Source organism: Bidens hawaiensis, unplaced genomic scaffold, assembly GCF_021521415.1.
Source record: "Bidens hawaiensis isolate Kalapana, Puna unplaced genomic scaffold, B.hawaiensis_p1.1 tig00012182_1, whole genome shotgun sequence".
In the NCBI taxonomy this organism is placed as follows: domain Eukaryota; kingdom Viridiplantae; phylum Streptophyta; class Magnoliopsida; order Asterales; family Asteraceae; genus Bidens; species Bidens hawaiensis.
The window spans coordinates 362583-386790 of record NW_027491980.1 but is presented as its reverse complement, the minus strand read 5'-3'; the positions used below and the strand labels follow the sequence as shown (position 1 = coordinate 386790).

Below are 24208 nucleotides of genomic sequence, written 5' to 3'. Positions count from 1 at the left end.
CTTATATTAAACAGTCATTTAAAAGGGGATTATCCTTAAACCTTCATGCTCTAAGCCAAGAATCTTCACAAAGCTCATGTCTCGAACGAAACTTGAAATGTGTACGACTACCAGTTCCACATGGATTCGTAATTCTAGTCATTGGATATGATATGCATTTTACTTTTTGGATAACAATATCATTCTAACTAATTTAGCATAAAACACACATTAACACCGGATAGGAAATTTACTCAACCTCTACTAGATCAATCATAAGCCAATCTCAAGCACGACTCAACCCTCAAAAGGCAAGAACAATAACAAAGTGATCATTCATTGCAAACACAATTATCCTTTGCCTCCGCCTAAGTCATACAGTAAACATGAAGAAACAAAGTTAAAAACCATCTCCAAACAAGCTGCACAGCTACTCGAACCCCAAACACGACTCAAGTCGGTAAAAACAAGCACACAAGATAAACGATTAAAAGCGCACACACACACACACACATTATAGCTAAAAGTTTCATTGCTAGATATCTCTAAAATCTCTTGTACTTTTACTACGCCTTGCCGAAAACTTTCACCAAATAAAAGTTATAGAAACAAGCCAGAATAAACCTGAAATTAGAAACAAAAACGCCTACAATCAAAAGTATGTTCAGATTTATAAATCGCGGTAAGGTTTTTCTATACCTCTCATCCAAAATGAAAAATTCCTGCCACCTGTCAGACTGCATTCTTTTACTATGAGGACGCAGTATGAGCAGGCATATCAAACGCATACCTGAAATAATAACACTTTCATGCATACAACTAAAACCAATAACTATGTAAAAAGATATAAGTTTGTAGTTATTTAAGCAATAACTGTTCAAAAGAAGGCGTTACCGTAAATATTTAGTAATATAGTAGCTGCCCAAATTGATCCAGGAGCAAACGGGAGACCATAGAAGGCTTAAGGCTTGCAAAACCACTCAGCGCAAGAAATTCGTCAGGAAATTTTCAGTTGGAAAAGTGTTCTTTCTCAGCTAATTTCAATAGCTTTTAATACTTCACTTATCAAACTTCATTTCAGTGTATCTGCACAGAGAGCAATAAAAATCTAAAATCAATTCTTCTGTACACAATAAAAACTAAAACGATGGTTAAAGAAAACTCAAACTTGCCTGCGAGCTTTATTTTGTCGTAGTCTCAGCTCATCCTTTTCAATCTCTGCCAAAACAAAGCGAATTAAAATAATTGCCAAAATACAAATTTAACAAAATTTAGTTTAGAAAGCAAGCATAAAGTCGTACCAGGTTTCTGATAAGGCTTCACTTCACTGCTAGATTTATTAATATTACTGTCTTTGCTGCAAAGAAACCGAACAGATAAAAATTAAGCAAATAAACTGCAGTAAAATCTGTTGAAAATAACTTTCAGCAAACATTGTTGTACTTTATAGGATGAGCTAGTGAAGCAAGTTGACCAGATGGACGAGCATTATAAGAGCCATCCATTGTAATATACGGGTGGTACGGTGCATTTAGTCCAGCAGCACCTAAAGCTCCAGCAGCGCCAGCCAAAACAGGTAACCTGTTATGACATCATCAATGATATTGGTACTCAACTTGAGTTTTAAAAAACAAATTAAAAACTATTAAACTAAAAATCCTAAGTTTTAGTACCATGTCATCTCTGAATTTCCCATCCCATCGGGCTGTCCAACATAGCCAGGAAAAGCCATGCCAACAGCAGGAACTCCAAGACCATGAGGATGCTGCCCCGCAAATTGCATAACTACATACCAAACCACAAAAGTAATATTTTATTTGCATACCATCATTTCATATCTCCAAGAAACTAATGAAATAGAAAAAATGAATTTGATTAGGCCTGTAAATAAACCAAAACCAAACAAAAACAAATGAAGCATGTTCATTCGTTTAACTTTAACTGATCAAACACAAACAATTAAACAAACTGAGTTTCCTTGTTTGTATCCGTTTGTTATGAAAATGAGCGTGTTGGTGTTTATGTCCGTTCACTATCAGTACAAATAAACAGTTCATGAACATAAAAAAACATAAACGAACAAACATAACTGAACATAGATGATTGGACACGAACGTAGTTGAGCGAACACCAATTAAAAGTAAGCGTGAGCATCAACGTGTCTAGCCAAAGAAAAGATAGCAAACCTAGATTCAATTATAATGGATGATATTTTATTTTTATAAACTTAGTCTAAACTGTAATGAACCTAACAGATTTAAAAACATATACACGAATGATCTTAAAACAAATGTAAACTCGCGAACATCAACAAATGTTCACGAACATAAAGAAGGAATGAGACATCTGTCCATGTCTGTTCATTTAACTAAATGAACAAAAACTGCTGTTCATGCTCGTTTGCTTATCAATTGAACAAATATAAACTTCCTGCCGAACAGTTCACTGACGTTCGATTCGTTTACAGGCCTAATACTGATTAAAAACATTATCTAATAGATGTTTACCTGGCAGAAATCTTGGAGCCCCGGAAAAATTCTGATCACCATAAGAAAACGGGCCAGTTCCACTGCTTGGAATACTACCTTTTCCTCTTAAACCCAGCACAGCCTTAAAATCATTAGATTCTGTAGAAGATTCCATATCTATAGACTCAAGACCTCGTGCAGAATCGGATGTTTTAGGCGGAGAAAAAGCTTGAGGCCCTCTGGCAGATCGAGCCTTAAACTGCTGACTAAAAGGCACCGATTGATGGCCCTCTTGCCCAAATGAAGCTGAGCCTCTCCCATGGGCCCGCGTTTGTGAGTTCATGGGCTTAGAAATTGGATCATCAATATAAAGCTTGTCCATACCTAATGAAACAGAAACATTTCTTCCCTGTGAAATACTAGACTGAGAAACTGGATAATTCTCCGACATGGCATGAGGACGTGGGCCCCGAGTAACTGATCCGCTTTTGCTTTCTTTATTTGAAGAACCCGAAGGATAAAATGGTAGAGAAGCAGAATTCAAGCTTGATGCAACAACATTTTTTCTAACGAAGCCGTGAGCAGATTCTGATGCTGATGTGGCAGGAGCTGCAGTTGCTCTTCCTGAACTAGCATGTGAGGTTTTCTCCATTGGTTTGGCATGCCTACAACACTTGGTAATCAAATTCTGAACCAATCATACGAGTAATAGTTAAATAAAAACTATAAATCATGATATCTCTGCTTACTGTCTGCTTTGTGCAGGAGGCTGCACAAAAGTGTTTTGTGTAAAAGGCTGATATCTTCTTGGGCCTCGGCCCCTTACAGATTTGGGCCCAGTTGTTTGATTATTATTATTATTATTGCTGTTGTCGTAATTTCTAGAGAATCCACGGCCTTCACCTAAATTTCTGCCACGGCCTCGATTACGACCCCTGAGAACCCTTCTATTCTGAAATAACAAAAAATATCAAAATAAAGAGTTGTGTGTACACACACACACATACATGTGCTGATACTTGATAAGAAACAATGGTTCACCTCATGGTAACGCCTATCCTGTGTAGTCACTTCTTCAAACTTGTCATGGCCCCATTTTCTCTCATCTCTCAGCTCCCACAATTTCCTCCCGCCAAAAGTTCGCCTGCATTTACAAACAGAACTTTATAAAATAAAGAACCCTCTAATGGCATGGAAAAATTGTAAAGAATTGACTCAAATTATGACATTCTGTCAATGTAAAACAGATCTCAAGTTAATTATAATAAGCTTTTTTCTTGGTGGAGTAAATGTGGTTGATATCAGATAAACTTGTAATGAACAAATGGTACAACACAAATTTCTTCTAACTGAAGCTTCATGCTTGAATAATTTAGTTTATACATATGAACGTGTGCCTTTTGTCGCATACTTCCACAACTATATCAAAAAGAACTTATGTGAATCTCAAATTCCTTTTGAAAAATTAGTGTAACTATTGTAACAGACTCACAAACTAATAACAGTTATATGGGTATATTTTCCTTTAATTCATTAAGATCTATTTTTTAATCCTGCATGGAACCAGGTCACTTCCTGATGTTGAAAATCAACATAGAATGGTAGTTTGTTTAACTCAAAAATAAACGAACACAGTATCACTAAAACGTCCATGTGAGCTCCTTTTTGGAAGTACATGAATTATGAAGTATCAATTGATAAATTAGTAAACAGGTGGATTGCAAGATAAAAGAAAAGAAATACCTTAAAACAAATATAGAGGAAATTTGGAGCATAAAGAAGGCCAATGACTAAAAAAAGGTTACAAATCTATGGAGGAAAAAAATAGATTGGTGGTTCCAACACATGGATGTTAAAGTGGAGGCTTAATAAACATGAGCACCATTCAACTTTATTCATGCCATACTCTTGCAGAATATGAATCTAGATTATTCAGCTTGTCACATTTCAAATTTTGTTGTGTGAGCATTCAACTTGGCATAATAATAGTGTTCATGACACCCTTTCATATTCCAATCTAGCTTAATAACAGTGTAACATGCCATTCCTATATACTACTCATGAAGGCCATAACACGGTTTTTTTTTTCCCACAATTTCACCTACAAATGTTGATGCCCAAAGAGAAACCTAAAGGTGAAGACAAATTATGATTATTTAATAAAAAAAGAAGCCGTAATAAGACATAAGAACATGTCTGTCCGTAAATATAAGACAAACAATCGTGCATGTATATATAAATTTAAACAATATAATAAAAAAACCAACATATGTAAAGAACTTAATATAAATACAAACAAACAACTTACATAGATAATAAAATTAGTATTATTTGACTTCTGAATAACAATAAAATGTGTAGCATTGTGTGTATACTTAAATAAGAAGATAAGCACCATTGAGTAGCATGTTTCTTTCAAAAGTAAAGTAGTGCTTTGCGTATAACATATTCTCTTGCACGATAATGTTTATATATTTTATATACACAGACAAATGCCTGTCTTGTACCACCTGTTGTTATATGTCTTCTTATGGCTTTTCATTATCTTACAAAGGTCAAATAATGAGACCTTGGTTTCAAAGAATGAGAGACGCCCCGATCCATTTGATCCCAAATGTCAATTTGCAATGTGTGACGCACGAGGCAGCCACATAATGTCCAATCATTCATATTTCATAGATGATATTTTAACTTGTTAACTTCTAACCACTAAAACATAAGACACTTTTATCATCTCTAGTAAGTAGTGTTTAATCGATGGCCTGTTTTTAAAATACTGGTCATTTTGTGATCCCGATGCGCACATTTTCAAACCAAGAATGAAACCGATTAACATAACTTAACTAAACCTGCAACTATGTAAAGACTCACTCCAATTAATTATAGCAATGTACCTAAACATGTGCAGTACAAAATCACCTGCTTCTAACTAACTTAACTAACCCTACAACACTTCAAAGGACCACTCCAATTAATTATAACATTGCACCTACACATACACAAAAACAAATATAAAAGCACAAAATCACCTGTTTCTAACTAAATTAACTAACCCTACACCACTTCAAAGGATCACTCCAACTAATTATAACAATGCACCTACACCTACACAAAAACAAATATAAAAGCAGAAAATCACCTGTTTCTACCCCGACCACGCCCACGGCCACTATCTCTAAACCTATCATCATGCATATAAAACGCCCCAGCCGTCGGCACCGCAAACGGCTCGTTCTCTTTCTTCTCCTCCTGTCTCCCCTCACCCTCACCTTCCTCAACTCCTCCACTCCCATTCCTATTATTACTATTATTATTATTATCAAACCGATCAACACTCTCAACAACACCTTCAACTTCCTCCTCAACCAACTCCAATTCTTCTTCTTCTTCATCATCATACTCTGCCGCCGCACCTTGACCGTCAGATTCATAATCCGAAACCCTAACCCTAACCCTAGCGTCACTAACATCATCATCGTCATCGGCATCTTCATCGTCACTGGCTTCCATCCTCCGCCGCATCGTCAACGAAAGCTTCGCCTGCTCTGGATCACTCTCATACTCATCTTCTTCTTCTTCTCCTAAATCCGCCATTGATTCAAACTCGCAATAACCGCACGAACAAAAACCCTAACCCTAACTAACAATTGGAATGACGAAGATTTAAGAATATGATTTGATTTGATTTGATTTGATAGTATTAGAAATGAATGAAGAAACAAGTGTCGGTATAGGGTTTGTATGGACTTGTGTGCAGGATGATAATAATAATATTACTAGGGTAAATAATTTGGGTGAAAATGGGAGTAGAAGAAGATAAGGGGAGACATGAACAATAAATGAAACCAAACTGAAAACCGAGTAACCGGAAGTTGGTTATGGCGTCTTTAGTAAAAAATAAGCAAGTCACACGGTTAACTAAACGTGAGCAAAAGCTTTTTTTTTAAAGCGTTTAAGTAAAAAAAGGATTAAAAATACATTTGTTAGAAAAGAAAAAAAAAACAATTTACTAAACTCATATAATTCGTTTAAAATTATTATAGCTCAGGCAGCGTATGATAACTCTATTGAAGTTTAATGCTAAAAACTTAAATTGGTTAGAATTAAAAAAACGAAAATAGTCTGAATAACAGAATGGACATGACCCAATACTGAATTAGAACTGTTAACGCAGGTGTTGACCCTTTTGAATGTCTTTTTGTAGAATACACACACAAAAAACACACTCTAAACTCTAAAGCATGTGTCTAGATTTCAACCTAAATGGGAGTAGAAGATAAGGGGTCGTATATGAATAATGTCTAAAACCAAACTTAATGATTAACCGAAAGCAAGTTACATTGTTTTACTAAATTTGTCTAGAGTTAAAAGCTAGCTTTAGTTATAAAACGTTACTAAATTGATAAAGTTAGTCGTAGAGGTACAACCCGGAACCGGTTTCTACCCGTACCCTACCCGAAACCCGTAAAAAAACCCGGAAAACCCGGTCAAATACCCAACTATACCCGGAACTGGTTCCTACCCGACCCGGTTTTGACTTTTGTTGACCATACCTGGAACCGGTTCCTGAAAATACTAAATTTGTGCACCTCTAGTTAGTCGTTTAAAAAAAATATTAAAATTCAGGGGCGTGTGATAACTCTATTAAAGTTTAGTTCTAGAAACTTAAATTGGTTAAAACTAAATAAATGGAAAAGGCCATATGACAAAATGCATATGACCCAATACCAAATTAGAATTGTTGACGCAAGTGTTAGCCCTTGCTGAATGTCTTTATATAGAACACACACACGAAAGCATGTGTCTAGATTTCAACCTAAATTTTCTGCTAAGGGTGGGAAGGACGCTCCCCAATCCCCTTGCCCCTTTCCCCTTGCCCCGTGGAACAAGGTACCACTCGAAAAGAGTACATACCAAATGATCCATGATGAAGATGCTAAATCGTTGGTGGAACGCGGCCCGTGATTCATATACCCATGAGTATATGACGAAATATCCATGAGAAGATTAGCGCGATACGAATTCTAAGGGGGTGTTTGGGATTTGCTTATTTTATATCCTGATAACTTATAGGTTATAAGTTATAAGGTGTTTTGGAAACTTAAAGGAGTGTAACTTATAACTTTGACTTATATAAGTCATAAGGAGATAAAATAAGGAATCCAAACACCATTATGTATATGTTTTAACTAAATATGAATCGGTAATATTAAACATAAATAAAAGCTAATTATGTTATTAAAAACATAACCATAAAATTACATGATGATTAAACACTGTCTTACAATAAACCAACAATTAACAATTGTGTACTGTTAAACCATAGTGCAACTAATAAATGGCGAGCACGGAATTCATAATTTCTTCTTCGGTTCACTCAACAGGTCCGCCCATCATAGTGCGTTGGTAGAGCATGTTAAGCTTTCTGCATTTATAGCTGACTACCCTCTGTTTCGTCGATAACTGGTCAACGAAACGGTACCATTCCCAACTCATACGGGTATGAAAATTTTCACTAATGATTTACCAAAACTGAAAATTGTAACCATTATCAGTGGTATTGACTCACGCCATCGACAGTGGAGAGTGGAGGTTCAGGTTAGACGCACCACCCACCCTAATAAACTCAAAATCGTTGACCCGTTACCAACTCTAGTTACAACAATACTGCACCATGTAGCCAAGATGAAACAAAAGGTGTATCTATTTGAAACAATGTCACAAAAATAAACCTCATGTGCATAAAATACAAACCGATTACAAAATTGCCGAGTAAAACACGGGAACTAACAAAGTAAAAAACATAAAACAAAAAATAGTTTGTATCGTACTTCTAAGTTTCCACAACTCTTCTTTTCTTTCCCTTAATGTTGACATCCCCGTTACCTCCCACATCCTGTGTCTTCTTTCGCTTCACGTTTTCTGGTTGTCGCGGAATATAAATAACCGACAACGGGACACAAAAAGGTCAAAGGGGTCAAGTCAAAAAATTTAGCTAAATGGGGAATAGGTCAAACGAGTCAAACATGTTGATAGTGGTCCCAAGTCTTGTCTAAAACACATATTTAAATTGTTTTAATTAAAGAACCGAATTATTATATCGTTTAGAAAAATTTACCTAGTGGACATCTTTGAAGCAGCCTTCTCTATAATACTTTTATAGTATTGTGTAAATGGAGTATTCAAAGTGCCTTTTTCAAACTGCACAAAATATCATAGTTGATATAATCAGTTTAAAATAATTAAAAAAAACAAAAAGTAGGCTGATAAAAAATATATGAGGACCTGCAAAAACTGATCAACAGACTCCTGGTCTTTCGGTGAAAATGCCACATCATCCCTTTTCTTCTGCACAAACTCAACATTCTGTTCCACCTGCAATAAAGTCAAAATGAGTAAGTTGAAACAGTTGTTTTTTTTTTCAAAAAGATGGGTTGAAGAAATCATTGCAATACCATATCCATAAGACGTTTGACCACACGCTTCAAACTTTCAATCGTACTTCTTTCATAAAACTTCTTTAATCTGATAAGTGGAATAACTGCTAATTCAGAAAATGAAATGTGGCAGCTCCATTGCATGAAGTGCACTGCAAGCAGCTCAATTGCTGAATTCACACATTGCTCCGTGAAGTTTTGTGATTTCAACCAAAATTTAGGTAGCTGAAAATAAAACAAGTTAAAAAAATTAGATAATAAAAGTAGTGATGTGCACAAAACTTATATAACCAAACCGTACTGGAATAACCAACATAACTGAACCCAACAAAATACTAACAGCTTGCTATCAAGCAAAAACCAAAACGATTGACTGAAAAAATTGATTTGAAGTAATTTATAAGAATTTGATAAAGTGTGTACTACAGTGTAGGCCAAAAATTTGAGGTCAAAAAGTTTGTAATAATCAATTAATCATTAATTAACAAAAAAACCTTTGACCCAAAGTTTCAAGCCCAAATTCATTACTTTGTGCATTTTTTGGCCCAATATTTCAAGCCCAAATGAAACAAAAAAAAACTGAAACTGAACAGTTTTCAAAACCCAAAAACTAACTTTTCGGTTTTTGGTTCAGCTTGAGCCCAAAACCGACCCATGCACAACCCTAGATAAAGTCTGTAGAAATGTATACAAACATACATATAGATAATAACAACCCACTAACCTTCAAATCCGATGCCAACTTAACAGATTTTCTAGATTTACCGCCCTCGTTAACTTTATACTCAACCATATCCAAAATAAACGAAGCAACGGGAATAAAAACTCCACAAGAACTCGAAAGTTTGTTTAACCACTGAACGCATCTTATCCTCAATGGGAGATACTTGGGGCCCGGAAATAAGCAAGCAACTCCATTTATAAGCTGGATCATCTTATACAACAATAACTGAACATCACTTTCGTTTACATTTGCTGAAATGAAGTGAACCCATAAATCAATGCACCGAGTATACTGCCAGCTGTATATTGTCTTAATTGCTTCTTTATTTTCGTTCTGCTTTGCATGCTTCAATATGTTAGACAGTTGTTGAGTAGAGAAGAGTGCTTTGTTACATGATTTTTCCAAATCAAGGGTGCATAAATTGATGAAGGAATCCCTAAGGAATTCAATATGTTTTGTGTCAACGGTTTCCATACTTCTGCATCGAGCAATGTAGGATTTGTATGTTTTGATAAAGCAGGTGTCGAAGTAATCAGGGCCGCATACAGATACGATATCTTGGATTAGAAGAGAAGAGTTAATGGAAAGGACCCCGCCACCTGTAGCCCATAAAGGAACTATAATCTGCATTATGGATAAATACTATATTAGAAGCTGTTGAACTTTGACTTGGCTAAAAATTGCAATCTTGACCCATATACTAGCAATTGGTCCAATAAGAATGCGTTTTTATCTATAGCGTTTCCTGTGACTCTGGGTCACACATGTTAAAATGGGTCGATTAGCTCGAATTTTGAAAGTTATTTAAAGTGGATTTTTAATGAATAAAACCGCTTAACACACTCTATTTAAATGAAATAATATTAAGTAATATAATCATAAACAACATGCTAATTATTTATAAAAAATTAAAAACGTAAAATAGATGACATCCAAAGTGTTTACAAAACTTCCTAAAATGTACGATACAAAAAGTAAATTATAATTGTGAAAATATGACTTTTAAATCACAAGTGACAATAATCATTTGGAGAAAAGAATATTTTTTAAACAAAAGTGTTTTAGTTTACCACTTATACAAAAATCAGACACTAAATACCTGAATAAGCATGTTTAGCAAAGATGGAAACGCAGCAAAAAATACTAAAGATGCTCTCAAACGGGCAATAGATAAAGCCAATATCTCTGAATCAGTGACCTGCTTTAGAAGAAATAATGTACTTCTAAAATAAGACTTAATCAACGGTTGGACTTTTTTCCATCTTGAAGTATTCTTTAATTCCAATAAGGTCGTTTTTTTGCAATTGATAGGAATCTTTAACAAAACCCTAAATATATTATCAGCTTCAGATAGCATGAACGTATATATGCTGCAAAAAGTCTCACTGTCTTGAATTGTGGGGCCCATTTCTTCTGGACCAAAATGACATGCAGCTCGATATGCATTTATTAGATTTATAAAAGCAGGCTCGTTATGCTCTTCTGTAACTAATTTACTCCACTTATTTATAACTGAAGATGTCAATATTTTCTGGTTAGCTGTAACAGAATCATCTAACACCATATTATCTTCATCTCCATCTCCATCTTCATCTTCATCAGAATACTGTTACAAAAGACGTGGTACAGATAAATAATTGTATAAGTAATAAAAATAGCATTTTAAGTGATGATGTCCTACCATCTCTTGATTTTGAGATTTCTTTCCTTTATTGCAGCTTTCTAAAAACTTAACAAACTTCTGATCCTGAAAGTTTTCAAATTAAAATGCTTTAGAACACATACATTTGAGTCAAAGTCAAAGATCGGATGGATTCTGCACAATATACATAGAAAAATAAAAATGTACTCACTTTTTTCTTCAACTTGTCCAATAATTTCTTCTGTGCTGCAAGTTCTTCGTAAACTTTTCGATTGTTAACAGACAACGGGCGCTTATTTTCAACATCTACGAAATGAATTAACCGATTAAAACCCGATGGGTAAAAACACAAGACTTGAAGATTACTAACCTTCTAAAGTAGCATCATTGTCAAATTCCACAAGATTTCCACAGCTTGGGTCCTATGATTTGTAATCAATACCAAAAGATAAGCATATAAAAGTTTTCATTGTAAAGTAAAAAACATTGCAAGTGCTAAAGTTAGGTAAGTCTTAAACCTCTGAAAGATAACCGTCGCTGTCAGAATCATATAGAACCATGGTATTATCATCCTCAGAAAATAGTGCATCAAAAGAAGTAGTCATGGTGACTTCATTGTCAGAATTCCTGATAAACGATATAAAAGTTAAAACACAAAGGATGTATACGAGCATACAACATCAAAACGCATCTATCTCTTTATTGATCATAAGAAGGTTAGAGGTGTTTTCTAACATCAAGATACTAATATTTGAATTATAATAACATCTATGTTGAATAAAATACTGTATTTCTCTAATTTGTTTGATCAATTACCTTCCATTAGACAACTCTGCTGCCCTCACTACTTTCTCAGCAACATCTTGTTTATCTTCTGCACCAATACGTTAAAACGTAAGTTCTTCAATCCTATCAAATCCTACTGAAACTTAAAGTTCTATTCTCTACCACACAGTTTCAAGCTATAACTGTCATTCAATAATCAAACTGTATGCATAACTAATAATTTCATCTCCATCTACCAGAGTGCAAACAAGCCTAATCGTTTTGACTTACGAGAGCTCGGCTCGGGCCGTGTATTATGTAATGATTAATCTATTAACACTTTCAACTATTTTTATAACTTTCGAGAAACCTTAAACGTGCCAAAGTTCAGCTTGAGCTTGGTTGTGTAGTGTGAAATTAATACATAGAAGTCCAAAAGAACTAAAATTAAAAACTACACAAGGCTCTCATTAATGCTCGACGAGCCTAAACAATCTTCCCATATAAGGCTCTAGCTCAGACTCCATAACTAAAACTGCTTAACAACATTCAACAAAACCGTAGCAAACATTGCATTCTTATAAATTTCAAAAAGAGAGCCTGAGCTAGTAAGCTCGAGTCGAGCTCGTGTGCAGTACCTTAAACAAGCCAAACCATAGCTTGAGACGGTTGTGTAGTGTGAATTTAATATATAGAAGTCCAAAAGAACTAAAAAATAAAAAAATACAAACGATCTTCCCATACATTGCTCGAGCTCGATAACTAAACGAGCTTTATTTGAGGCTCAGGCTTGGCTAGTTTACATCACTACTGGCATCTACACCGACTAACACAAAACTACTGAACAACATTCAACAAAACCCTAACAAACATTGCATTTCTAATTTCCTAACAATTTGTGTACGCAGCCAAAGCTCAGCCTGAGATCGGTCGTGCAGTGTAAAATTAATACATAGAAGTCCAAAAGAGTTAATTTAATGCACACACTCACACTCACACACACACACAAGGCTCGTTAAGACTCAAAAAAGCTAAACAATCTTCCGATACAAGGCTCAATAACTCTCAATAGCTATACAAGCTTTATTCATCTACACGAGTAACAGAAAACTACCTAACAATATTTAACAAAACCCTAGCAAGCACTGCATTTCTAATGTCCTAATAATAATAATAATTCGTGTACGCTTAAAATAATTAAATTAAGAGAATAATACTTTTGGAAGGTCGTTTTTTGAAGACGATTTTGCTTTTGCGGCGTAGTTTTTGGGCAGCCGGAAGATTCTTCTTGGCGAACTTACGAGCTTTCTTCCCCAGCTTCCCCATTCAATTCGACTGTTGGCTTTTACAATCTGTATGTATATGTATATTATATAAGAATCGCAATAATAAGCATTACAGAGCAAGTGAAATTGTAAAGTATTGAGATTGATGTTACCTGTGTGAGGTTTTGATAAGGGTTTTGGGCGGCGAGACTTTTCAAGGGTTTTAGACACCGAGAATCAGGTCAAAACAAGTCGGCTGAACTCGACCCCCACCCGGTGTTACAAACTTACAATCCAAGCCCGAGTCTTAAATAAATCTCGTTGGGTTAAACGTTTTCAAGGTTTCAAACGATTGTTACATGATTACTAAGATTTTCGTATCTATCCCGTCGCATCACGCGGCCACAGTATTAACGCAACGCATGCCCGTTCTTTAAAGCTAAAACTAAATCAAGATTAAATTAGCTGGAAGGATTATTGTAAGGATGTAACGAGGCCGATTTATACTTGAAATACTCAAGATTGATTTGATAAAAGCTTGAATCAAAACCTGACTTTTTTTTATAAAATCAGTAAACCTTTGTTAGATGCCTTAATCTTATAATTTTTTTTCTATTAGCTAAATGGAACATGTGCTGATTTACCATTTGTTGATTATTGTTATTTTCAAATTTGATTTGAAACAAAAAATAATAGTGAAGAAAAAAGCCAATTAAATGATAAAAATTTCATAATTGTCTATTTTCATAATTGGCTATAAATTTCATAAATATGATTCATACAAGTTCTATTTGGTTACTTAATTTATGAACATTTTAAGTTTTTAACAATTTAACATTTATAATAAGTTTCTTTAATGAAATTTGACCAACTGAGTGTGTCTTTAATAAAACAAAACTTTAACAGTTAAAAACTACTAAATAACAAAAAAACCAAGCCAAGCCGAGCCAAGCCAAGCTCAAAAATTTCAGACAAGCCAAACTAGAGCTCTATTAAATTTAACAAAGTTAAACGAGAGAAATTTAAACTCTCGTTTGCACGAGAGATTCGATAAAACAAGCTATATGGTTGATGTAAAAAAGTAAAAACACCATTACAATTTGATAAAACAACAAAAGCTATATGATTGTTGTTACCTCCCACATTTATAAAGCAGCAGTCATTGTAAAATGTCTTATAAATCACAATAAAAATCGCCTCAAAAGGAATATCATAAAACACTTAAAACCAGAGGTAACTAATTCACTCACTACCGAACCCAAGCCTGTATCATATGTTCTCAAATCACAAAATTCGGTGCGCCCTACAAAATTACACCATGTTCATATCAAGCAATCGAGCATCCTGCATTTTCCCCCTTTCAAGTTACCTGCAAACAAAGTTTCCGTTCAGAAATCCTAACCATAATTGTTGCAACAAACTGAACATTCAGTGAATCATTCAGTTCGCTTGTTTAAAAACAAACAAACATGAACCCATCTTTTTGTTCATTTGGTTATACGAATGAACATAAGCACATGCCCCGCTTGTTCATTTATGTTCGTGAACGTTCGTTTAAGTTAGTTAATGTTCATTTATTTATGCTCGTTAGTCTACGTTTGTTTATGTTTGATAATATATTCATCTACACTTGAAGCTTGCAAGAATTTAGCCTAGTTATGTGGTTGTGTCTTAGTTATGTGCATTCATTTATGTTCAGTTATGTTTGCTCGTTTACGTTTTTTTATATTGTTAATGGACGAACACAATTGATCATTTAACTGTTCGTGTTTGTTCGGTTCATTTACAGGCCTACGTATAATTGTTCATACCTCACTCTTCATCTGCCTCATTGCCATTAACTAGTACAGCACCATCTGTAGAATCATTATCCATTGCAACTACCTCTTGTTGACTTTCATTTTCAACCGCTTGTTGACCATCAATAAATTCCTCCTCGTCTTCATTCTGTTCCACATCCTGTGCCAGAAAGATGACGAAAATAATGTAAAAACATATAAAGGTAGGTGAACTTAAATATAATACACGCGAAACATATAATAAATGTACTTCATGTTCATATTCTCCATTTTCCAGTGGCTCCTCATCTTCCAATTGCATGTTTCTAAACTGTTCCACTAAGGTAACATGTGACCTATCAACATGGTTCACATACTCCACTGCTGGAGGATAATTGCCCCTGCAGAATATATAATAGTTATATTATTTTATTAATAAATATGCAACAGATTCCTGAAAAATATATTAGAATAAAGAGCAAATGAAACCTTGTCTCAGCAGCCTTTTCTGCAACCTCGACTGCAACTTGCCAGTCCTCAAACATATTTGGGTACTCTGCCGGATCTGCTAAAGATTCTGCAGCTTTCTGGTTAACCTGCACTTAAAACAGTATATAGTTTTCTTAATCATGATTAAAATTTTAATGAGGGTTTAGTGGGAATTTAATATTTAACCTTGTTGAGGTCTTTTCTCCAAAGGGCAACGATTTCAGAAACTTTGCTTGGAAGATAAGACCGTGCCATTAGAGCAGCTTCAGGTATCCGATTGCTGCACAGTTAATTTCAGAAACTGTATATTAGGGTTGAATTCATATGGATTTATGATTTATTTATGAAATTTGATGAATGATTGATTAACCTGTCAATCAACAGCTGCAGGCAGTCTTCTAATTTACCCAACATAAACAAACAAGCAAACGCCACGTTGTTCTTTCCGTTTTCTTTTGCAAGCGACGCGAGTTTTGCTATTTCTTCAGCATCTCCTAAAGAAGAATAAAGAAGCAACAAACCACTCAAATCCTTTGCATGCTTCAAACATTCCTCGGCCATTTCCAACTGCAATAAGCAAAATGTCAAATACAGGTCCAATATATTAAAATAATAATAATAATAATAATAATAATAATAGTAGCTAAGCTAGTAGGTTATACGATACCATTCCAGCAGACATGGCTAGTTCACCCAATTGCTTCCATTTTGACTCGCTTTCTGCTACTAGAGCAATATCCTATATGCATGTTACATTATTATTCAGATAATAGAACTTTTGTAATCAAATTTACTATGTATTTATTCAAGAAAAAAGAATTACTATTATTACCTTTGCAATCTCTAATTTACCGAGCTGAATGGCCAACTCAAATCTATAGTCAGGATCAGTAGCAACTTCCATGGCCTCTTCAACCATGCCACGTGATTCCAGGAAACGTGCAACACTGTCAAAATAAAACATTATATCTGATTAAAGTCCATTTTTTGCTAATACAATATCTAAAAAAATGCATAAATGTAAAAGAGAGGATGGAAGGAGGGTTATCGTGAATAAGCGTGTGAACGAACTGAAAGTTCAGTGAATGGTTCATAAACCATCCGGCAGGATTTTCATATATATTAAACAGACGAACATGAACAAAACTTTTTGTTTGGTTAACCCAATGAACCTGAACATGTGTATTGCTCGTGAACATCAATTTACGTTTATTCGTTTATGTTCGTTAATTTATGTTTGCTTAAGTTCATTTATATATTCATTGAATTTTTTACGCTCATCAGAGCTTATTCTAGTTTATGAAATTAATACATCAACCATTAAAATTCAGTCTAGTTTTATTAATTCTTTACGCCCAACATATTTATTTGCACGCTTACTTTTAATTAGTATTTGCTAAGTTATCTTCTTTTATACTTGGTCATCTATGTTCAGTTATGTTCGTTTGTTTATGTTTGTTTTCCATTAGTGAACCGTTCGTTTATACTATTAGTAAACAAACATAAACACGCAGCACGCTCAGTTTCTTAACAAAGAAACATGAACAAGAAAACTCCGTTTGTTTAATTCTTTATGCCCAGTTAAAGTTAAAACAAACAAGCACGAACAAGCCCCGTCCGTGTACTTTCGATTCGTTTATAGGCCTAATCGAGAAACATGGTGTCTAAGGTGATACAATCATTTGGTAATCGGTACACATAAATCATATATGTGATTAAGGCCAGACAAGTATAATATGCATATGCATTACTCATACAAAATATTGTAGAATGTAAATAAAGACAGAAGAAGATACTTGAACTCTACCTATTATGATGCTCCTTTGGAATTGAGGGTAAAACTGCATTAGCCCGGTCTATATCTCCACGCATCACAAGTGTCTTATACTCGATTAACGTGAGAAGCAAAGTGTATCCAACGACACTAAAATGTAAATATCATAAATGTTAGCAGCAATAATAACAACAGTTTATATCCAAAAACAATCAAAAACTAACTTACTTGAATTCTTTGTCAATGAGATAAACTTTGCTCTGATTAGCTAGATATCCTAGAAGATACATAGGACGATCCAGATGAAACATGGTGGTTACCTGAAACATATGTGATATCAATTACAAAACTATTACGTTATCAGTCAAACCATGAAAGTAGATATTTCTGATTTCTTACTTCACCACCAACACAGTAGTTGAGTCTCCAGGAAGCATTAGTGTATATAAAACAGTCCCCGACCCATAATCCAGCTCTAACTCTTTCATCTACTTCATACAGAATCTCAAAGGAATCTTCAATGCCTTGCTCATCTACTGATCTACCACTACCTAGATGTGCTGACACAACATCGCGCTGCAACATGACCACATTTGTTATGTTAATCACATTTTTCTGCAGAAACATTAAAGCAAGCATATGTAGATAAGGATCTTACATTGTATTTTAGCACATAGAATGATGAGTCACTGGAAATTGCCACCAAATCACCACTGTCTGCCCAGTATAGGTTCTGGAAATGAAACAAGCTAAATGGTAAGAAAAATGGTAATATAGTGACATTTAAGCCAAAAAAGATAAGGTGGGTAATTTTTACTTTGACATTAACATCAATCCGCTGAATCAATCTGCACTCAGCCCAATCATAGAAACATATAAAATCATTTGAGCACATTGCTAATAAAGATCCTCCAAATATGCGCTCGGCTGAAAATGTTGGCCGGATACTCTTCTTTTCCTGATTAACATAAAATGGTAAACAGTGTCAAAACTCAAAACATGCTTATAACATTTTCAATATTGTCAGTATACTGGTCATTAATAGAACTAGTAAGCATAGAGAGCGCAGCAACCTGAAAAGATTTATTAAAAATCTTGATTTTAGATGTGCTCTCCCTAACAGCATATTCACCATCGGTGGACCAAACGAACTCCAAAGCGGAGCCAAAGGATCTGTTTCTCCATGCTAAAGCTGTGTATATGATGTATTCACCATCGCCACATACAACAACAAACCTCCCATTTGGGTTGTGCTTTAAGCTCTGAACACAAGGCAAGAACAACAAATACATAATCAACATTGTGAAAAGGTAACAAATCATCGCCATGTATTTATGCATCTCTTTCTTTTGTTTGAAGTTTAAAACATAGAGAAAGCTATATATATGACAAAACAAGCATAACTTACTTGTGGGTACATATCACATGTTCCCAACTCTTTTACTGCTAAAGGTAACCTCTCTCCATCAGAAACCTGTAAAGAAAAGAGGGCCATAAATTCAATTTCACAGAAAAAGAGAAACAAGAAATAACCATTTTCTTTTTATTTTTTTTGTAGAACAACCAAATCCAGACCTCATAATCAGCTCCCACACTCTTAATGTTAACAGTCTGAATCTCATTATGCTTGGACCATATAACTTTTCCACTATTATCCATACTAACGACAGGCTCCTCACGACCAATTTTCACCATTATGGTCCCTTCATCATATCCAATGGCGACCCTGTACAGTAGAACAAAATACTAAAATTAGTTGGTAGTGAACTTTATGGTAAAAACAGAATACAGCAGAATATCCACTAAGTATAGATGCCAGCCTTAAATGTAACATATTCACAGGAATGATAAAGAAACCAAAAAACCATGAAAAATATATAATTAAATAACAACTTACCTGCGTGAACCTTTCATGTATCCAATGGCCCATACCCTTTCAAGTCCATAATTCAAAGTGTTCTCAAGTCTGCGCCAAAAAAAACAAGAAAAGCTGAGCAATAATTAAACATCCAGCAAATTGAGCTTAATGATAAGTTGGTGGTTTTTATTGCAACTTATATTGTGAGTTTTATGTTCTATATTTTGCAGTAATGGTAAATGCATAGCAGTGGGATTATATACACAACCTGAGGCGCATTTTATTTGTGTAATGATTTAACAAATGCTAACATTTAGAAGACACAATTATGAAAGTACCTATAGGTGGTTGAATGCCATATACGTACAGTACCATCCTCGGAACCTGTAATAATAATTGGGAGCTCAGGATGAAAGCATACAGCAGAAACATTGTGTGTGTGACCATCTAAAGTCTGGACACAAGCCTTGGTTTGATAATCCCACACCTGTTCCAAATATTTATAAACATAAATACAGATTCAGTTGTCAACCAAACACAATAATTAGAAAAAGACAATTATCATCAACACAAACCTTAGCAGTGTGATCATCTGATCCAGTAATTAGATAAGGTTTATCACCACCTGTAAAATAATCCACACAATTCACTCCTTTGGCATGAGCATCAAGTGTGAAGTTAGGATCAGGTGATCCAAGATTCCATATCTAGAACAGAAAAGACAAAGGATCATAAACATACATTACAAGATGTTAGGCTGATAAATATTAGATACCAATATACCATAATCATCAAAGTTACCTTTACAGTACGATCGAGCGATGCACTTGCAAAAGTATTGGTATCTTTAGGGTTGATTGTCACTTGCATCACATAATGGGAATGACCCTCAAATATTTGAGTACAATACCAGCTCTTCTCCCAATCCCAAAGCTTTATAAGCATGTCATCAGATGATGATAATACATATGGGAGGGTAGGGTGGACCGCCACACACCGAATATAATCTGTATGTGCCTCAAATACTTTGACTTTATCCATTGTATTGTAATTGTACACGCGGAGAAACATGTCATCTGCACCAGCGACAATCCACTGTTTGCGTGCAATGAACTTTGCTGATCTGACTGCATTTCAATCATGTGGTCATCAAAATATCAGATTCAAGTTCCTATCGGGGTCCAATCATGCATGAGAATACACATTAGAGAACAGAAATATCAATCACGAACCTGGTAGCTCAGTAACTTCAAAGGATTTTGCCACAGTCTACAACAGAAAAAACCATATGACTCATATTAGAGAACATTATTGAAACTTCTACCAAAAGTCAAAAGCAAATCACGATAAATTGACAAACTGATGTTGACCACTTAACCCAACATATACTTTACAGGTCTAGAAGCTTCATCATGCTAACTTTATCAATAAGAAAAAAACTGGCACTTCAAATGTTTGAATTAGTTTGAAGAGATGATGATTACAGTATGCTACTAAAGAACTTGTTGGATTTGATGTTGGGATGACTCAATAGATGACGCGTTTACTCAATACTGATGGAATTAAACTGTTCTTCATCAAATATCTTTGTATTTAAGTGTTCACTAATCCTCTTTCAGAGTTCCTGGTCAGATTTCACTTCACCATATTCTTAGGTTTTAGTTCACTTAAGCAAATAGAAGGGACACTGTAAGAAGTCACTATGTGCTGCTTTTTGTATACCTTAAACTTAGAAACAACTATACATGGTTTCCATCAATAGTGAGACAAACAATCATAAGCAGATAAAGTCAGAGTAACAGTAATTGTTTATAGTTGATTTAATAACCGATTTCCGTTTACAATTTTTATAAATTATTACAGAAAACGGATGATTTTATACGTTCATGGGGCCCAGCAATTTTACACGAAGGGTAAAAAAGACAATTAATAATGTAGATAAACATATGCTTAACATCAGACATCATTTATTTGTTATATTCCTTGTTCCTTTATACATTTAGTATTAGTTATTTACCACCAAAATTTTGACTGTCTTTTCCCAAAATCTTCTGTTAGCTAAGCTTCACTATAAATCTACATGTAGTTAGTTTGAACTAGCAATTTTGATGGCCTTTCCCAATAAATTTTGTTTGATAGGCTACACTACAGATCTAAACCCCAACATCCTATACCACGCTATGGATTTGGATACATATATTCAATAGTTGAGAAAATCATCCCAGTTTACAAAATAAAGATAAATCTTTGAGAAATTAGGAACAACATGAAGATGCTTTTACCAACTACGATATAATTTATAACAGCATATCATGAGTTTGTCCCTGAATAAAAAGTAGAGGTGACTACTACTTTAAATAAGTCAAAACGGTTTCATACCTGAGCCTGGTAATCCCATATGTTGACTGTCCCTGAATACAAACTGGTGAGGATCCTATAAAAAGACAATAGTACCCATTTCCATCAATAAACAGATGCATAACAACTTGATATCCAATTCACTTCCTCCCACCCTTACCATTGAGCCCCAATTTTATGTAAATTCGGGATGAGCTGGGTACCATACCGGTACCGATCCTGATTTTCTTAAAAACTTGGTACCGGTACCGTAGGCAAAAATCCGGTTTATACCGGTACCGTACCGATCCCAAAACATCAAATAGTTGGTACTGAAACAGTACCGGTTTCGGCACCTGTACCCGATACCATTTGCTCATCCCTAAATTGTGAATTAAATCAAAATGTAAACTATTAACATTATCAACCAATGCCAGCCAGTTTCATAGCAAAACTGTCAAAACATATATGAATCATCAATCATCCTTACCATGGTTCGGTCGGATGCAAGTCAACTGACTTTACTCTTTCTGACCTTTGAGCAAGTTTCCTCTGCCAAAATTGAAACAAACAAATTATTATTATTATTATTATTATCATCATCATCATCTAGCTAATGCCTTACAGCATTTACTCAAACAAACTGAGATCAGCATCAGTACCTTGATATCGAGTCTGAGCGGCTGCACCAGAGCACAAATCCACCACCAAAATCGAAAGTCTCAGTTAGTAAACATAATTACATAATTACATAAACTCTCAAATCAAAATTCAACAATACGAATGCAATTAAACATTGACTAAATGTCAATACCGCATCAATTCATCAAGGATTCAATACCGGATCTAACCTAGAGCATCGATAACAAGCATCAAAGTAGGAATTGAAAGGTTACCATAGTAGAAGAATGAAATTGAGCTTGTATGAAACCCTAGGATCCGACTAAGATCCGATAACAGCAGGTTGTGGATCTCCGTTCGAATTGGGGATTTCAGATCGGAGGGTTTGAAGAAATGAGAATTAATACTGCTTATTATTATTATTATTATTATTATTATTATTATTATTATTATTATTATTGCGTCAGCTGCTGGTTTAAACCACCGTCGGTAGATCTGTGAGCTTCCTACGGCTGAGATGAAAAAATGAACAAAAGTTTTTCCTTTTTTTTCTTTTTACGTTTTATTATTGGATGAGGGTTAACTAGCATAGATAAAATCGATAAATCCCGGTCTCGAAAATCGCAAATTTTTTGTACCAGTGCTGGTATCAAAATCATCGGTTTGATACCAGTATTGAAGGTATAAAAAAGCAAAAATACCGGTACCGGTACCGATACCGAAAATCAAAACTTTGGTACCGACGGTACCAAATTAATCGGTACCGACGGTATCAAATTGATACCGATTTAAGTACCGGTATCAATCAGTACCAGTACCAAATTTGTTCATCCCTAATACGAATTAGGCTAGGTACCAACTCGTCTCATGCTCGGCTAGTTTATTATAACAATCCGTATCAGGGATGGCAATTCGTATTAGTTCTCGATTGTCAGGAACTAATACGAATTTGTTCATCCATAATACGAATCTACCTTGTAATAATAAACTTGCACGCGTTGTAGTTGGGAACTAATGTGAATTGTCGTATTCGTTGATTCTGAAATCAACGAACAAAAAAACGCGGTAAAAAAACCACGTGTTGTGTTTACAAACTGATGCGAATTTGGTTGGAATTGACGTTGCCGACACTAAATTGTACAAAGAAAACACGCTTTATGGTTGTCAAATGACACGTGTTTGGTCGGTATCAGGTTACGGCACCGAAATTAAAGTAATAAGTTAATTCGTCCCCCAAAATACAACGAATTAACAATTTAGACAAAAAAATCACGGCGAAAACCAAAAATATATACGCGTTGTGGTCGCGAACTGACGCGAATTCGTTCGGAATTGACATAAAAAAAACTCACAAGGAAAAAAAAAAGAGTTGCGACCACGAGATGACGCAAATTTGGCCAGAATCATTTGACGATGTCAACGGTAACAAAAACTTGCGTTTTACAGCAGTGAACCGGCGCAAATTTAAACAAAAACAAATATAAAGCAAAAAAAAAGGCCGACCGACATTGCGAGACCACATGGGCCGATCACGTGATTGCGTCGTCAAACCTCTCTTTTGTGATATATATAATAATAATAACAATAATAATAATTTATATATGCTTTTAATTATTTCATATGGTTTGAGAAAACCAAAACGAGCTTAAGCTCGGCTCGAGCTTGTGTATTAACTCAAATGAAACAAAACTCAGCTCGAGTTGAGGTGCGAGTGTGAAATTAATATATAGAAGTATGAAATAGGTAAAATTTAAAAATACACAAGGCTCGTTATGGCTCCACGAGCCTAAACGAGCTTAGCATACAAGGCTCGAGCTCAGGCTCAATAACTAAGCGAGTTTTATTTAAGGCTTAAGCTCAGCGTGAGCTTGGTAAAGCTCAGATCGTTTTGAGTTTTTTAATCATTCTGAGCTCAAGTAGATGCAACTCGCTAGTAGCTCAGCTCTTTTGCATCCCTTCTATACCTTGTTTTCTTATTTACTAAAATACACAAACATAATGAATTTAACATGGTTTTGGATTTTCATTTTAATTTTGAGGTAAAATGTATTTAACATGGGTTTGAACCTTG

The 24208-nt window shown here is 34.9% G+C and overlaps 3 protein-coding genes across 3 annotated transcripts; all 3 read right to left on the bottom strand.

Moving 5' to 3' along the window:
• Nucleotides 1-980: 980 nt before the first annotated feature.
• LOC143540213 (protein MLN51 homolog) lies at nt 981-6041 on the bottom strand. The gene is made up of 9 exons (XM_077033336.1): nt 5587-6041; nt 3489-3591; nt 3197-3399; nt 2487-3112; nt 1653-1764; nt 1423-1560; nt 1281-1336; nt 1152-1197; nt 981-1065 (listed from the first exon to the last, which is right to left on the bottom strand). The coding sequence occupies exons 1-9, from the start codon at nt 6039-6041 to the stop codon at nt 1038-1040; spliced, it is 1767 nt and encodes a 588-aa protein (XP_076889451.1). The 3' UTR covers nt 981-1037.
• Nucleotides 6042-8089: 2048 nt separating this feature from the next.
• Nucleotides 8090-13341, bottom strand: LOC143540212 (protein REBELOTE-like). Its single transcript, XM_077033335.1, has 12 exons — nt 13233-13341; nt 12067-12124; nt 11769-11877; nt 11621-11672; nt 11462-11556; nt 11290-11355; nt 10708-11214; nt 9609-10232; nt 8903-9109; nt 8733-8822; nt 8566-8648; nt 8090-8383 (listed from the first exon to the last, which is right to left on the bottom strand). Exons 1-12 carry the CDS (start codon nt 13339-13341, stop codon nt 8281-8283), a joined length of 2103 nt encoding a protein of 700 aa, XP_076889450.1. The 3' UTR covers nt 8090-8280.
• Nucleotides 13342-14352: 1011 nt separating this feature from the next.
• On the bottom strand, nt 14353-22528 carry LOC143540219 (coatomer subunit beta'-1-like). Its single transcript, XM_077033340.1, has 25 exons — nt 22413-22528; nt 22179-22199; nt 22007-22068; nt 21559-21613; nt 20412-20448; nt 19981-20306; nt 19755-19886; nt 19518-19666; nt 19219-19287; nt 18897-19047; nt 18730-18795; nt 18395-18583; nt 18139-18279; nt 17980-18054; nt 17721-17897; nt 17550-17641; nt 17355-17471; nt 16380-16494; nt 16215-16286; nt 15918-16114; nt 15734-15827; nt 15548-15654; nt 15330-15459; nt 15092-15239; nt 14353-14649 (listed from the first exon to the last, which is right to left on the bottom strand). Exons 1-24 carry the CDS (start codon nt 22413-22415, stop codon nt 15093-15095), a joined length of 2724 nt encoding a protein of 907 aa, XP_076889455.1. The 5' UTR covers nt 22416-22528; the 3' UTR covers nt 14353-14649; nt 15092.
• Between the last annotated feature and the right edge of the window lie 1680 nt (nt 22529-24208).